The sequence below is a fragment of the Papio anubis genome, chromosome 2 (genome assembly GCF_008728515.1).
Source record: "Papio anubis isolate 15944 chromosome 2, Panubis1.0, whole genome shotgun sequence".
Taxonomy (NCBI): domain Eukaryota; kingdom Metazoa; phylum Chordata; class Mammalia; order Primates; family Cercopithecidae; genus Papio; species Papio anubis.
Window position 1 is genome coordinate 68,929,598 of NC_044977.1, and position 16,155 is coordinate 68,945,752.

General features: G+C 39.7%; 1 protein-coding gene across 18 annotated transcripts in view; it reads left to right on the top strand.

Annotated features, from left to right (window-relative positions):
- The window catches only part of FOXP1 (forkhead box P1), a 631,238-nt gene that overhangs the window by 447,833 nt on the left and 167,250 nt on the right, over window positions 1–16,155 (top strand). For 2 of the 18 annotated variants that reach the window (XM_021933389.2, XM_021933398.2), the window contains exon 1: window positions 4,991–6,543. The exons of 9 other annotated variants lie outside the window; for them this stretch is intronic. In XM_021933389.2, coding sequence (XP_021789081.1) covers window positions 6,358–6,543 — 186 coding nt within the window. In that variant the 5' untranslated portion in view covers window positions 4,991–6,357. Of the gene's footprint in view, window positions 1–1,927; window positions 4,950–4,986; window positions 6,544–16,155 lie in introns of those variants that run through there. 7 more of the 18 variants (XM_009200344.4, XM_009200343.4, XM_009200349.4 and 4 more) reach the window with 6 other exon arrangements.

The following is a 16,155-nucleotide window of genomic DNA, read 5'->3' on the forward strand; positions in this document are numbered from 1 at the left end:
ATTGCCCTCATCCTGCTAATGCTAATGGAAGACATTATTAACAAAACGGAGTGCTTCATAAAGGAAGCTGAGATCTGGCAAGTGGAGGCATGACACCCTTATGCTGATAGTGGTACAGGTCAGAAATAGTGAATATGGAAACAAATATTTTGCTGCAATGTTCTGCCATTTGAAGGGACATGTCTAGCTAGCAATATACATATATATTTTTTTCCACCAGTAATCTTTTTTTTATGTTGTATTTCTCAGAGAAAGAAAAATAGATTTTAAAATGTAAAAACCTGTTCTTCAATTGAGTATGCAAAAATCTCATTGCAGTATTTATTCTAAACCTGCTCTCATAATGTTCAGTCAAGGAGAAAACAGCAAAAAACAGTTGTTGATGGACTTAGCACAGAACTGGATTAAATAAGCATTAGTCTACTGAAGCTGATTACAGGAATATGAAAATGCAGTATCTTAATGGTACATATTTTTATGTGGCAGCTCAGTTGCCTTTCATTTTGCAGCTAATATGTCTATTCTTATGAGTCATTTACTTCTTTAATTACCTTTTGCAGGCAAGGCACCATGGTATATTAATGTGAATGATTTTTACTGCCAGTTTATCATACAATGCCCCAGAAGTTGAAAGGCGTAATTGACTTGGAAGAACAGCTCATGAAGGAAACAATATTTAGTTGACAGTTTTCCTTGTACTCTCTGTTGACGTTTATGAGTTTACACTATGCTAAAGGAGTAATAAACACAATTTTCTTTCAATAACAGGAAAGGGTAGCTTCTAAAATACATTTGTGGAAAACACATTCGTTCATTTCTTGAATAATATGAAAATAACACATTTCCAGTGATAAGACTTCTCAGATTGCCAATTGAATTAAACCTTCAAAGGTGCATTTATAACCTGTCTCAGAGCATTAGGAGATATTAGGGTTCATGTGATTGAATCTACTTAATGAATATTTAAATTATAAACAGATTTAGATAAATCATATTTAACTCTGGGTGTTAGGGTAAGACAATTTGGTCCTGTGCTCCCAACTTCCAGGAGACGGGAAGGCAGAAGGGGAGCTTGGGGATTGGGAATTGTCTGGAGTAAGATTTTCTTTCTCCAAAGGGAGGGAAAGTCTGCCAGTACATTTTGGAAAAGTAAAGAAGGCATGGTCAATGCCACTCCTTATATGGCCTGGCGCTTGAAGAGTTAAATAAAGATTTGGGTGGGTCTCTGCCGTTTTGGAGCCTGGAAAGGTGCTTTGACTTGACGTGGGCAGTGTTATTTTAACCATCACTTCCACGGTCCCCTTGTCCGTAAGCTGGTTCACTGGCTCTGGGCAGGCCCTGGTTTGGCACATTGGTTCAGAGGGAGTTAAACTTTTCACAGTTTTCTGGGTTGTTTGCAGTTCAGTCCTGTGCAACATAATGAAAGTTTTCTAGCCATCTGTTGTTAAGCTGGCGGTGAACAAGGCCAGTATATCCAAACAAAGTTCTGGCCTGCTGTAAACTGAACCTGTCAGTTTAGCATAGCTTTGCTGACCCCTCCAAGGAACAGGGCAGCCTTCGGTACCAGGCACTCACCACTTAGAACTTTCAAAGGGGAACTATTTTGGGGGTAGGGGGTAGGGGCCTGTTTACTTTTTTCCTCTGTGTTCCTCTCACTGGCTTGGACTGGTTTATACTTAATCTGTACATGTACAAATGGTTACTGGTTCCCCCTCCTTTTTCAGAGGGAAGGGCATTTCTTCTTAATAGAAGATTATAATTTTTTTTTTCTTTTTTTTTTTTTTTTTGAGACGGACTCTCACTGTGTCGCCAGGCTGGAGTGCAGTGGTGCGATCTCGGCTCACTGCAACCTCCACCTCCCGGGTTCAAGTGATTCTCCTGCCTTTGCCTCCTGAGCAGCTAGGACTACAGGCACACATCACCACACCCAGCTAATTTTTGTGTTTTTAGTAGAGATGGGGTTTCGCCATGTTGACCAGGATGGTCTCGATCTCTTACGACCTCGTGATCCGCCTACCTCGGCCTCCCAAAGTGCTGGGATTACAGGCGTGAGCCACTGTGCCTGGCCGGGGATTATAACTTTTAGAAGAAAGTAGGATTGTCTGGAAATGTATGTGAGGTGGCTGTGATTCAAAGGGAGGTTCTACGCAGTTATTTTTGTTTCATTATTTTGTCTTTCAGTGTCTGGGGAGACAAATAGTCCAGGAAAAGAAGGGCCTATATTTATTACTTAGCTTATATAGTTAAAGTTTTTGTAGCTTTAAGAGAACTTTTCCCCCCTTTCTGCTGCATTTTGTATTTCATCATCAGAAGTTAATATACAGCATAACTTGGCAGAGCAGCAGTTAGACAATACTCCCTGCTGTATGGGGTATTTCGTGCTTCTCTGTTCTCATTTACAAGGTGTATCATTGGCTCTAATTGCCCAGCTTAACCTTAAAATAATTCCATTGTTTTGCCGCATTTTTCCTACTGTAGTATATGTTTCATTCTCATTTTCTGTTTGCCAGTATTTCCTTGGCTATATATGAAATGCTCCTATACATTTGGATCCTTGAGCTATCTATCTACCTGCCTACCTACCTACCTATCTCAATACCTAACACTTCCCCTAACCTTTGTGGGTTTCCTTTTGTTAATGATACCTTGGAGGTGCTGCTGTATTTTTCTCTTGACCTTGCTATCATGTATTTCTTGTCTAGCGTGGTTACCTTTGTGCCCTGTTAAGAGAGGGCCCTGGGGAGCCATTGTTAAACCTTGGTGTCCATTCCAGATTGTTAAAACATCAAGGAGAATAGCCACTGTTTTTGAATAACTATTTTGGCCACTCTTATGGCCACCTTAGTCTGTCTAGGTGGAAGGAGACCACAGTCCCACACAGCAACAAAGAAACAAGATCCTGAAAGCCTTTAGACAAATGTCTGAAGCACCAGTGTGAGAGGGTTTGGGCTCAACTTCAACTGCAATCAAGAAATGGACAAGGGTCAAGAATTCCATAAATGGGGGTGGGGACAGAAGAGGCAAAGGAATAAACAAGGAGACACCCAAGCCTTCCGTTTAAGGGACAAGGAGTTTTACAGCTGTGAAAAATATTCAATTTAAAATTTAAATGAATGCACTTAATAGGAAATACCGTGGAGTCATAATCTGTTTGTAAGTTGACTGACATACAAAGTGCTTTTTTGTTTTAAAGTAAAAAAAAAAATCACACGCACACATACTCGGGGTAGACTTTCGGGTATAAAATGTCAGGTGCAATGTAACATGTACTCAACTCCAAGAGTCAAGCAAATAACCTTGGTATTTAGGACGTTGCCTTTTAGAACATGAAATTGTATTTTGTTGTGTGTCCTTTTTTTTTATTTAGAGGAGGACTACATTAAGAGGTCACCTATTAGCTGTGTTTTTGCTGTCTTAAACTCAGCCCTTCTGTCTATTAAAATCAAACCACTGTGTAAACATTCCCGTGTTGTTCTTGGTCTACAATGGCCACAGGGATCAGGTTTCACCTGCCTGCACATCTTCAAGCAATTAGAGCAATTAGCGTGAAGCCATTTCACATTCAAGGATTCAAGGTCTATGGTGACATTCAAGTCCAGCAGAAGTCTGAAAGGGAGAGGAGGAAGAGGCCCAGAGCGAGACGACTGTTCCATGGCCCTGAGCAGACAATTTCTCTATTAAAAATGGTGGCTCTTTAATGATGTTATTATGAGGTTTTTAAATGACATATCAAAAGTTGTTTATATCACAAAAACCCAACAGTCATTTAATTATACTAATGAAGGTCTTTATACGTGGCAGATTTTTTAAAAAAGATTTCTAATGGCCATGAGAAGTGGAGTGTTGCTGCTCCTTGCATCACAGCGGTGGTGGTGGCATTCTTTGTAGAGGAAGAACCTATTTTATAATGTATAAGGGAATTTGCATTTCGTTTTCACGACAAACCTTTCTGTGTTTTTTGTAAATCGAACAATTGCAACAACACGGAATATTTAGTTGGGGGAAGTTTGGAAATAAGTGTTGAGAGCAACTATGTTTGTTTGCTTTTTTTTTTATGGTTAGAGAACAACCAGGGTGACTTTCACAGATTGAACTAGTACAGTTCAAAGGGAAATCATCGACTTCAGCGCATCTGATAGCTGTATAGGCATGGCAGAGGTGTCTTGAAAAAACACTCGTAGGATCCAGTAGGGCTTTGGCTTTGTTTGTTTGTGTTGTTTGTTTTTTGCCTTTGTAACTTAGTTACCCGGGACTCGTTTGCACAAGGCAAATGCTAAACTGATTACAGCTTTTAAAAATTGGCTTGTACATTTTTTAATCCATATTTTAATGTTGGTTTATTATGCAAAAAAGGAGGGGCACTAATTTTAAAAATCCAAGCGTGCTGCAAAAGAAGATCTTGCTTTGCAGTCCCAGAGGGTGCTTGCAATCAGGAATAACCGCGGGCTAAATTATAATGTGGAATTCTGTTGCCCTTTAACCTGATGCTGCCTGTTCACATTCAGTGTTTGTTAACAAACAGCTTTAAGAACAAAATTGTTGGGATAATTAGTATTTCATTGTATGCACTGACTTTAATGAAAATAAGAGGCTTTTTTTTTTTTAATTGCATGTCTCTAGGAAAGTTGTGATAATTCCTTTACAGAACTGCCCTAGTTGGCTTAAAAGCTACTAGGTGTTGAGCTGTTACATATCTGTAGGACAGAACACATCTATTTGTGTGACTGAGGCTGGAACATTTGTGTTCATTCCATAACTAGCCATTTTAGGGAACTGGACTGCTTAGAGCTCTCTAGCCCCATCTCGAACTACTTATAGCTCTTCTGTTGAGAGATGGTTTTCCTGACCGCCCACTTTCATGGCGCCCAGGCTGTGTGCCTTTTGATACTGCAACGCAGAGCAGCTGCAGGGGATGCTAATAAAATGCAGCATGTTGGACACTGAGCAAGGTAAGAGTCTGCCTTTTTCTCCTGCCCCTTGAAAATGGATTGCTAGGAAATCATTTCCTGGTCTCTAACTGGACCAGCTGAGTTAGAGAGGAACATTTGCATTGGATACTCCACCCCTTCCCAAAGTGGAGAAGGCAGGCGTGGAAGCACTGTGAGGCTCAGAAGGGAGATGAGGCAGTAAACCAGATCTTTCCCGTTTTTTCCCCCTAGCCTAGTCCTCTGTTTCTATGATCTGCCTTTTGAACTGTTTTTGTGGCTGATCAGTTCCACCTAATATGTCTCTTGATTTCTGCTATTGTAATACTCAGGCGACATGCTGTTCTCTTCATTTTTATAAGCTTTAGATGCTTCTGCCTGTCATTTTCTGGCGGTTTATCTTCAGCGTCTGGATTTGCTTTCAGACTTGAATGTCTATCAAGCTGCCGTTGCTTTGAATGTGAGATCAAAAGAAGATGAATTCCAGTAAAAAATTTCCTTCTATGAAGAAAAGATTGGGGCCTATGTAAACATCCCACTGACAGCTCCCAATGAGTTATTTTAGCCGAGTATTAGCACCTGGATGACAGACAGTCCAGCATTCCACTCTAAATAACAAATCAGTAGCTTCCGTGGCAGAAGAACATTGCCACAAGAGCAATACATTTTCAGAAGGAATCCTTTTCTTCCTTTTTTTTTTTTTTTTTGTTATTGAATATGGCTGTTCAACTCTTCCTCTTATTTTTCAAGCTGACTTGCTGTGCCTTTACCAGTTTACTTTTCTTTACAGTATCTGTTGAATTACTCCGGTGACGGAAGACAGGACTGTGATAATCATTTTGGGGCGGGTTAAGGAGTGTTCCAGTAGGCAAGCTAGGCATCTGGAAATAAACAGGTAGTTTGGTTGATGGTGGAAAAAGAAAATATAAAGGACAGCCAGTCAAAGCCAGATCCAGGGCATATCTCTGGAATACAGGACGATATGTTCTTTAAAAATACATGTGACAAAATCCTCTAAAGTCTGCAAAATCTGAATTTTCTTCTTCTTTTTTTTTTTTTTTTTTTAAAAAAAGCATCCTGCCTATGTAAATGTCACCACAAAAATATCTCAAGAGCAGGTTTCCCGAAACCCTGTTGGTGTGTATTTGTCTGCGTGAATGAGCTGTGTTTGGCTAGGGCTTGGTCTAGCCAGGGCACACTGCGTGTGCTGTGTCGCTGCTTGCAGACCTGGAGCGGTTTAGATACGTGTGGCATTAATAGATTTCTTTAAGTGCTAAATGCAACTTTGAAAATTACCTGCAAGCTCCAACTGATCTTTCAACTTTGAAAGTGAAGAATTACTTGAGGAATTCTTGTGGTTTCTTTGTCATTTAGTGAGAGCCCAGCCAGCTACTGTGGAGGCAAACCTCCCTGAGGTTGCCTACAAAGGGCAATGTTCCAGTGTGTTTTCTCTTCGAGTGTGCTTCAGCCGCACAGTACTTCCTGTTTATTCAAACATCTTTTTTACCACTCGGCAACCCCCGCTTCGCAGAAACAGCCAGAACCCATCTACAGCAAGAAGACGGAAATCCAAAGGCAGACAGTACGGGCTCCCTTCGCCAAACTCTTCATTTTCTCTGTAAGTGTCCAGAGAAAAAGAAACATTTTTTTTTGGTGGGTTAAACTTTTAAACTAGGGATCCGTTCTTGTGCAGACATTCTCCGAAGGGCGAAATAAGATGATCCAACTTGTTTACTGCTTTTTTTCCTCCCCCTTCCCTCCTCTCTCCATCAGAGGCTTTTTTCTTTTTAGAGATTTGAGAGGACCGTCTCCTTCTAACTCCTTGTTTAATTCACTCTTGCTTTCAAATATGTCTTTGGATATAATCAGCTAAGTAAGCAGCCGGGTGGTGTCAGGATAGTTTTATAGGCTGAACGTAGATTGGAACCTCTCTCTGCTTACTGTGACATTGTTTCGCGTTGCCTTCGTTTTCTTCCTGTTATCACAAGTAGTAAGAGAATGTGGGGATGGTGCCTTTGTAATTCTGCATCTACAGAATTGTCCCCTAATGTTTGCATCACGACACCGTCATCATTTGTGAATCAGGCTTGATAATATTTGTACCAATTTCATGCCAATAAAAGTCAGACTGCTGAAACACGCACGGTCATTATCTCATTCATATTCCTATTGTTTCAACGGAGTGGGCTGCAGAGGGAAAGGGAAGCCTGCCTCACTTTCTGTGATGGTTGTTAACTTTGATGTTGGAAGGCTCTTTTCAAAATTTTCCTTGTGGATCATCAGTATGGCAGGAAAAGCCCTTGGACTTGGGCTGCCTCCTGGCTCTTGAGTAGAAGAGCGATCTAACGGCTCTCTTAGTCCTTTCTGTTGAAATGACTTTTTAAACACATGGTTTGACATTTTTTAAAAAGGTTCCACCTTTTCCTGTCTGTAGTCACTCCTTTTGCCTCTCTCCCCTCCCTCCACACCCCCCTTCCCTGACCCCCAACTTCAGTTTAATTGGTAAGCCAGGTGTTAATATTTCTTTTTTAACTATATAGTGGTCAGGGAATAGACAGGAAATGAAAAATTAGCTCTTTTGATCTTAAGAGAATTGTTACTGCTGTGAGCCTTGTTTGCTAGTCCCCAGACTAAATATTTTTAAAATTTAGTGTCTAAAACAGCATCTATTAGAATAGAGAAAGAAATATGGTCTGGGGTTGTCCAAACCTCTCATAGAAGAAACATTTAAATACATAAAATAATTGTATGTATGTGCGTGTGCATGTGTGTGTATTGCTATGGCTATGATGGCTTTTTTGAATGTTCAGAAGTTGTTCTCTTTTGCAAGAAAAAATAAGATGTTTGTGACTGCCTTAAGGACAATTTGTTTAACAGTAGGAGTAATTGCAGGGAAAATGGAAAGAGTGACTGAAGGTATTTACTCAGATGTTAGTGTAGGTGTGGGGGCTGAAAACTCAGTGTGGGAACAGTGGGCTGCTTTTCTTGGTATCTCAGTCTATTTGATGACCATCAAATTTCCCAGCTCGCTGGTTTTGTTTTTTCTGGATGGCATGTTTGATTATTTATCAGAAGGGGAAGGGAGTAGCTGAAGCAAATAAACATGTGACCAAGTTCTGTTTTGTTTTCCACTCCGAAAGCCATGCCCTTTAACAGATATACAGAAAATAATAAATGCATTGTTTTATGATAAAAGGAAATTATATGTGTCTTTTTTTTATTTTAAGGCAAGTGAGTTAACCCTTAAGGCTCAGGAGGCTTTTTGCCTTCTGAGAATTTGCCAGGCTTTTTATTGAGAATTAGCCTTATTGCAACTAATGGTTTTATGGAACAGCATTTCCCAGGATTACTTTGTTCATTAGTTTAGCTTTTTCTAGACAGTTCACTTAGGAATGCCTGCCTCAGTAGCTTGACTGTGTGGTGTATGTGTGTGTGTTTTAAATCATAACACCATTGGACAAACCAGTGGCTCTTACCATTTTGTTGAAGGCTATATTCTGATGTTTAAAGCTAAAGATGAATAACTCAACTAAAGGAAAGTATACCATAGTGTCTGTGGCTAGGGTACAACATAATTTATCAGAGGCCAACATTTTGTCCCTCTCTTTAAAGATGTTAGGCAGGTGCTGTAATACAGAGAGTCTACTTATATGTCTGTGTCCCTCAGAAATACCTTCTAGTCTTTAATATTATGTAACCTATTTCATTATCTTCAAGGTTGTCATTATCTCAAATTGATTCCTCCAGAGGCCAAGGGAAAGGCTCAAATCTATATTAAATTTAGATTTAAAATGTATGTATTTTTTTAGTTCTCAGGTGGGGTTTGCATGGCTTTGTGAAATCATTCTTAATATGTAGGCATTCACTGAGATATGTGCGCATACTGGCACATTCTTTTAAATACAGGAACATGATTTTCTGTAGGGGCCTCCTTACTTCTCCACATCCTGAAGAAGTGATGTGCGTGATTCTAGCACAGTGCCTGGCCCAGTCACATCCAGGCCTATAAATCACAGCCGAAAATCTGTTTCATTGCCTATACTGTTTTGGAATGTGAATTGAAAATATGCACACAGAAGGGGTTCCCTCTTCATTGACTATATAAGGGAACGGTGCAGCAGAGGCTCAGATACAGCGCAACTTTCACGAGTGTTGCCCTGCAGATAACTGGGAGGTTGCTTTGCTCTTGAGAGGACAACGATGGAAGCAGTGGCCTTTCCGCCTCTCTCCAAAAGGCAGTTGGGTTGGATAATCATACTTTGTATTTATACAGAGCCCTTTGTCTGTAGAAATCAAAGTGCCTGACTAATGCTAACTTGTTAATACTCAGAACACCCCAGGGACATAGGTAGGCTGCAAAGATTATCCCACTTTTGAGGTGGGAAAATGTCCTGTTGTTAAAATCATTTACAATTTCCGGGTGTGTCTGTATTTAATGCTCATGCTAGACCTGGAAGTGCTATGATCTAGAGATCATGAGAAGCATTTTTTCCTGTGACATAGTCAGCCCTGACCACAGGCAGTCTCATGAGAAAGTGTTTTACCATGAAGAAACTGGCCTGGAAAATATAGCTAGTGCGTGATGTTGATGGTGGTGGGAGGGAGGAGGTGTTGAAGACTAATCGCGCTTAATTTTAATCTATTTGGGGTCAAAGGATGTATTTTTTTTTTAAAGATACAGCCTGGGCTGAAACTTCTGAGTTTTGTTTTGTTTCTCTTTAACTCAGTATGATGTTGGCAATTTAACTTCCACAAAAATCAAGTTAGTTTGTTCTTTGTGAAGAAACAGATACAGTACTGCTTATGGGCGCTGCAAAGTTAAGTCAGCGGTTGCTCTGTAGTTACATGCTTTGGGGGCAAAAGAATTGAAACATGCTGTTAACCTGGTATGGTACTGTGTGATTCTTCAATTCTGGAGTGCCGTGGGCCTCCTTCCTGGGTTTCTAAAGCACAGTGTAAAAATTAGGCAAGTGCCATTTACTGTTCAGACTCCTTTATTGAAAGCTTTTCCAGAAAACTCCACAGTAGGGTGGAGGTGCTTGGGTTGTTTGGCTCCTTATACTGTTTGTTTGTTGGAACCTGAATATAGAAATTAGATTTGAAACAAATCTCTACTCAAAATGTGCTTTTAATTTCAAAATGTAATTTTCAAAAGACCATACAAAATGATTCCAGTTTTTGCTTAAGAAATATTCTTTTCTTTTTTCTTTTTTCTGTCTTTCTTTTTCTTCTTTTTCTTTTTTTTTTTTTTTTTTTTTTGGTTTGTTTGTTTTTTTTCCCTTTGAGACAGAATCTTGCTCTGTTACCCAGGCTGGAGTTCAGTAGTGCTATCTCAGCCCACCGCAGCCTGCGTCTCATGGGTTCAAGCAATTCTCATGCCTCATCCTCCTAAGTAGCTGGGACTACAGGTGTGTACCACCACACCTGGCTAATTTTTGTATTTTTAGTAGAAGACGGAGTTTTGCCATGTTGCCTGGGCTGGTCTCCAACTCCTGGGCTCAAGTGGTCCCCCTGCCTTGGCCTCACAAAGTGCTGGGATTACAGGCATGAGCCACCGTGCCTGGCCCAAGGAAATTTCTTTTCTTTTTTTTATTTATTATTATTATTTTTTTTTGAGACGGAGTCTCGCTCTGTGGCCCAGGCTGGAGTGCAGTGGTGCGATCTCAGCTCACTGCAAGCTCCGCCTCCCGGGTTCACGCCATTGTCCTGCCCCAGCCTCCTGAGTAGCTGGGACTACAGGCGCCCGCCACCGTGCCTGGCTAATTTTTTTGTATTTTTAGTAGAGACAATGTTTCACGATGTTAACCAGGATGGTTGCGATCTCCTGACCTCGTGATCCATCTGCCTCAGCCTCCCAAAGTGCTGGGATTGCAGGTGTGAGCCACCATGCCTGGCGGAAAATGCCTTTTCTTAATCATATCCCCAAATGCTGACAATGTGTCATTGCAGATGATGGTGTCATATTTTTTTTTTTATTACTCTCCCAATTCATGTATACATTTTACATATCTTCTACCATGAACTTACTACTTTCATAATCTGTAGTTATACAGCACTTTTCAAAATCACTTGTTACTTATTGAGTGTGAGGCTCTAGACTATGCACTTTACATGTATCAATTTGACATAGGCACTTTCAGTTCCTCCCATTCTTATTGAGGAAGAAACTAAGACACAGAGAGGTTAACTAGCTTGTCTCAGGTCACACAGCTAGCAAATGGTGGAATTGGCCTTCAGATCCAGACACAATGATTGGTGTGTGTTCAACCACTATGTATGCTGCTTTTGTAGAAATATAGTAATGTTTTTCAAAGCAAACTTCTATTTCTTTGTAATTCCTATGATTCTCTCTGGGTCAGTAATTCCCCCAAATTCCCAGACAATCCTTACTTCTTCATGCCTGAAGACTCAAGTTCCATCTTATGCTAAACTGTGGTTACTGGAAGTTCCAAAGATCATTGTCACTTTTCGAGCACAACTCTGTGAACATAACTGTGTATCAGATGACCACAGTTTTTTTCAAATTCCCTTTTAAAGAGTTTCTAATTCCGCGACCAAGCCAATCAAATCTGTATTTCTTTGCCACCATAAGATGTAATCTTTCTAAAGTTCATTACAAAGTTACCTTTTTGTGTGGCTTAGATTAACCTGATATATTTTTCTATATATGTCTACTTTTTTTTTTAATCAGTCATGTTAAGCAAGTAGTCTTCTAGTTCCAGGTGAATGGAAGAACTCCAAATCCACAGGTCTGTGGATTAGTGGACTTTTTGTGTATGTCGTTCTTGAATATAGTGAAGGGATTCTATCCAGGTTGTGTGAACTTGACCACATTACATAAACTTTCGGTTTATATAAAGCAATTTAGAACCAATTGTAGTTGGAATTCAGTGGTACGTCACCATTTTCTTCATTGGTAGCATCACCACCAGTATCATCATCTCCCCCTAGCTCAATATTTGCCTCTTAGGCAGCCATTCCTGCATTGGGAATTAGCAAGGCACGGGTGAATGTTTGGTAAGAGTCAGAAAGAGTCATATTTGCTCAAGTGCCTTTGCCATTGGAAAGAGCCAGGATTCTCAGCTGCATGTCATCTGTGTGACTACAGATAAACCATGTACCCCTCTTGTCCTCAGTTTGCTTTTTGTACAATTAAAGTTGACTGCCTTAGATCTCTTTGGGTTCAAGAGAGGATGCTGCAAGTTTTCTTAGTGTTTCTATAAAGAGGACAACCAGTGGTTTGAGATCACTGGGAAAAAGGAATCTTTGCTTTCCATTGAGAAAATATATTCTCTTATGCCTGGGGCAGTGTATTATACATATAGTAATAGTTTTAGTTTCCATTTACTGAATAACTATCATGCTTCAGGTGCTGTGCTAAGGGCTTTACCTACATATGTCACATAATCTTTACAATTTAACCTCTCTGGTCTTGTGTGTCTCTGTTTTTTTTGTTTTGTTTTGTTTTTTGTTTTTTGTTTTTTGTTTTTTGTTTTTTGACACACAGTTTATGATCTACATGTTAAAATAACCACAAACATAATGCGTGCACCACACACTTGCATACATCATGCTGTATTATAAGTATCAATTGAAATAGTGATATTTGAAACATTTTTCTATATGCTTTGCATAAGTAGTAACACAAATATTTTGGAGTAGGTAAAATAGTTTAACTATTGTAGTTATTTTACATACTTTAAACAATGTATTTATAGTAAACAATTGTGGTGTTTTTATTTGGGGATTGTTTTTTAATATTATTTTTTCCAAGAATTGTCCAGAATTTTTTTCTCTCCAGAGAGAAGGAAAAAAAAAAATATATAAGCGTATAACTACTGAAAAGGCAAAAACTGAGAAAGGTCTAACCTGATAGGCCCAACTTGAAAAGAATTTCTTTTCAGCACTAGGTAGTAGACATATGGAGTCCCTCTGTATCATTTCTTTTTTAAAAAAATATAACTTCAACTTTTAATTTAAATTCATGGGCACATGTGCAGATTTGTTACCTGGGTATATCGCGTGATGCTGAGTTTGGGGATATCCCGACACCCAGGTACTGAGCATAGTACCCAGTAGTTAGTTTTCTCACCCTTGCCCACTTCCCTCTCTCTCTGTCCCTCATCTGTTAACTGGGTATAATTTACCTCAAAGAATTGTGAAAAAATAAATAATATAATGACTCTGTACTGTTTGGTACTTGTCTGGCAATAAACACTAAAAAAATTACAACTTTTAATTATCTTCCTTATCCCCAATGACCAGGGACCAGGGCAGGTTTAATAACACAGTAAGTTAGCACCTATACCACCTCCACTAAAAAAAGAAGAAAAATGTATTTATAGCAGAGTGCAAGAGTCTACAGTGGCTTAAAACAAGAGCTAGAAATCCCGCTGGACCTAAAAGTCACACCGAGTGGGTCAGGAGAAGAGATCTCACTTAGATGGAGGTGAAGTGTAAGATACAGGTGTCCAGAGTCATTAACTGTGGCTGGACTTTAGTGAAATTTGGGTAAAAAAAAGAAAAAGACTTGTGTTCTCTTAGCTCTACTTTTCTATTATTTGCTTTACGAAAAGTTCCTTTTATAAAAAAATCCACCCTTGGCTTAGCTGAACCAAAGAATGAGGGACTTGTCCAGAATGAGGCTTGAGGAAGAGCTAAGAATCAAGGTATGATGGGGACAACATCAATATTCCAAAAGAAGGTGGATGAACTCAGATAACCAGAGAGGTGAAAACACAGTGTGTGAGAGAGCAGAGATAGCTGGACTTGTTAATTCCTTCCTGTCCGCCTGCTTGGAGTTTGCCATCACAACAGTAGAAACACAGGATGCTGCTACAGGGATTCAGAAGCAGGGCTGGTCCCTTGGGTCTGGGGATATCAAGGGACACTGCTGCTTGAAGGAATTGGATTGTGAACGGAGTTTTTAGGGAATGGTTGAATTTAGATGAAAAAGATTCTTGGATGCCATGTAAATGGGGGCAAAGAACAGGGAGGGCAGACTTGTAGATATGGTTATGGCTCACGGAGTCCTGGCCGTGGAAAGATCTGGTTGAAAAAAAGCAAGTCTTTTGTGTGGGGAAAAGAAGGGAGATTAAAGTTAGAAGGTGTGACACTGAGAAAAGACCCTTCCCTTCATTCTGGAAGCAGAAGAGCCCACAGTGAGTCATGCATTTTTAGCTCCGGAGGTCTGCATAGCCCTTTGCCAAGATTACCCACAGCCATCTTTGGTCTAATCAGTGACCTTGGTACAGTGTGAGTATCAAGTTCTCATGAGACAATGTTTTGTTTTTGTTTTTCCATCCTAGCCACTCTGTAGACTTGTGACCTTGGGCAAGTCACTGAACTTGACAATCTGTCTCTGTTTGCCCATTTTAAATCAAGAGTTATACAACTTTCCCCAACTTCCCTTAGAAAAGTTGGGAACAATAAATAAAATTAGTGTAGAGAGAAACTAACTAGCACAGCGTCTGGTTGATAGTAAACAATTCAATACAGTGTTTTTATTTAGTGTCTTAAATGTAGGGAAGTTATGCTGCACTTGTCCCTGTGTTTCTGGATGCTCCTCATTTTTCAAATTGTTATACAGATACAATCTTAGCTATTTTAAATAACGCTTTAAGGAGTGTAAATTAATGGAGAATATTAGGATTTCCCCCCTCCAATCCTAATGTTTGATCAATAGTGAGTAGTTCCACATTTTACATTATTAATCTTATTTGGGCCTTTCCTATATTCCCATTTCTGTTTCTTTCTTTTGTCTTCTATCTGCTGGAATGTTGCCTCTAAATCATTTTTACTCTTTGCTTCTTTGCCCAAATTCAGGCAAGAAAAGGAAGGTACTTTGTGAAGCAAAGCATTCATAGGTGTGAATTGCCTCTTAGGGCATCCCGAGTATGTGTGACTTATAGTATAAGAAAAAAAGAAATACAGCACCATATTTGTTTGAGCAAGAACTGGGTTCAGTGTTACTAGGAAAATCATGGAAAATCCTCCATTATTTTGAGCATAATTCTAGTTAGATTCTTCCACAAGCTTCAAAATTAGCAAGTCTCATTCTGAGGTATGAAAAGATGTGAATCTGAATTATTCATAATGAGAGTTGCTGAGCTGCACCCTCATAAAAGGCAATTGCAAAAAACAGTGGGTTAAATACAGTGAGTTAATAGAGCCTTTTGATTCATTTATCCTTGCATTTGACCCCGATTTTTTTCTACTTTGGGAACCTGGAGGATGGGGCCAACTTATTTATTTTTAAACACAATCTAGTCTTAAACAGAGGGAAAAAAGAGTTTGATGCAGCATCCAACTTAACATTTTAGACATTTTCTAATAAACTTCACTTTGGTTTTACTTCATTGCAACGCTAATGTGGCCTACAGTCATAGCAGCCTAGGCTGTGATCTTGTCAACTCTCATGAGCTAAACAGGCTCAGGCTTGGGCACTGCTTGAATGGAATCCCTCCAAAGACAACTCAGGTGCCGGAGACTTGGTGTAGTGATTCAGCGTCTGGCACTGGCTCCAAGAGGAGCAACCAGCCAGTGCCTCAGCAAGGTGGTTATAGGGCCCTATGTTAATGGGAGTAGGAGTATGATGGTGGTGGTTTTTTTTTTTTTTTTAGCTCTTCCAAAAGACTTCAGACAGACTTCCTGACTGTTGGTAGTCGTTAAACTTACTACACCTAATTTTGCAAGAGGACCATAGACCATAGATACCCCCCCTTTTTTTTTTTTTTTTGATGTCATGAAGATCCTAGGCTTTAGCTTCCTGGCTGGGAAGTATCCTATACGTGCCTTTCAAGTAAAAAAGGTTACTCATAGTCGCAAGCGGATACAGGGTTTGCTGACCCCTTCCTGGGCTTGATTGGTGGTGAGGTTTCTAGCAGAATGCCACCTCCTATCTAGAGCCTTCGGCATCTCTGTGTGTCCATGTCTCCTGTAGTTGGTGCATGGAATGGCATTTAAATGCACAACAGCAATGCAGGCAAATCATGAGGTGGTGCAGGAACACATTTGCGCAATTCTCTTTTGTCCCAGTTCTTGAAGGAAAAGAAAAAAAAAGAAAGAAAGAAGGAAAGAAGGAAGGAAGGAAGGAAAGAGAAAAGAAAAGTAAGAAATAATTTTTTGCCATCTTTTCCTCCCCAAGAAAATATACTCAAATAAATTGCTGACTTTAAAAGAAACAAAAAGCACAACTCCCAAACCTACCTTTGCGGTATTTGTTGAACAT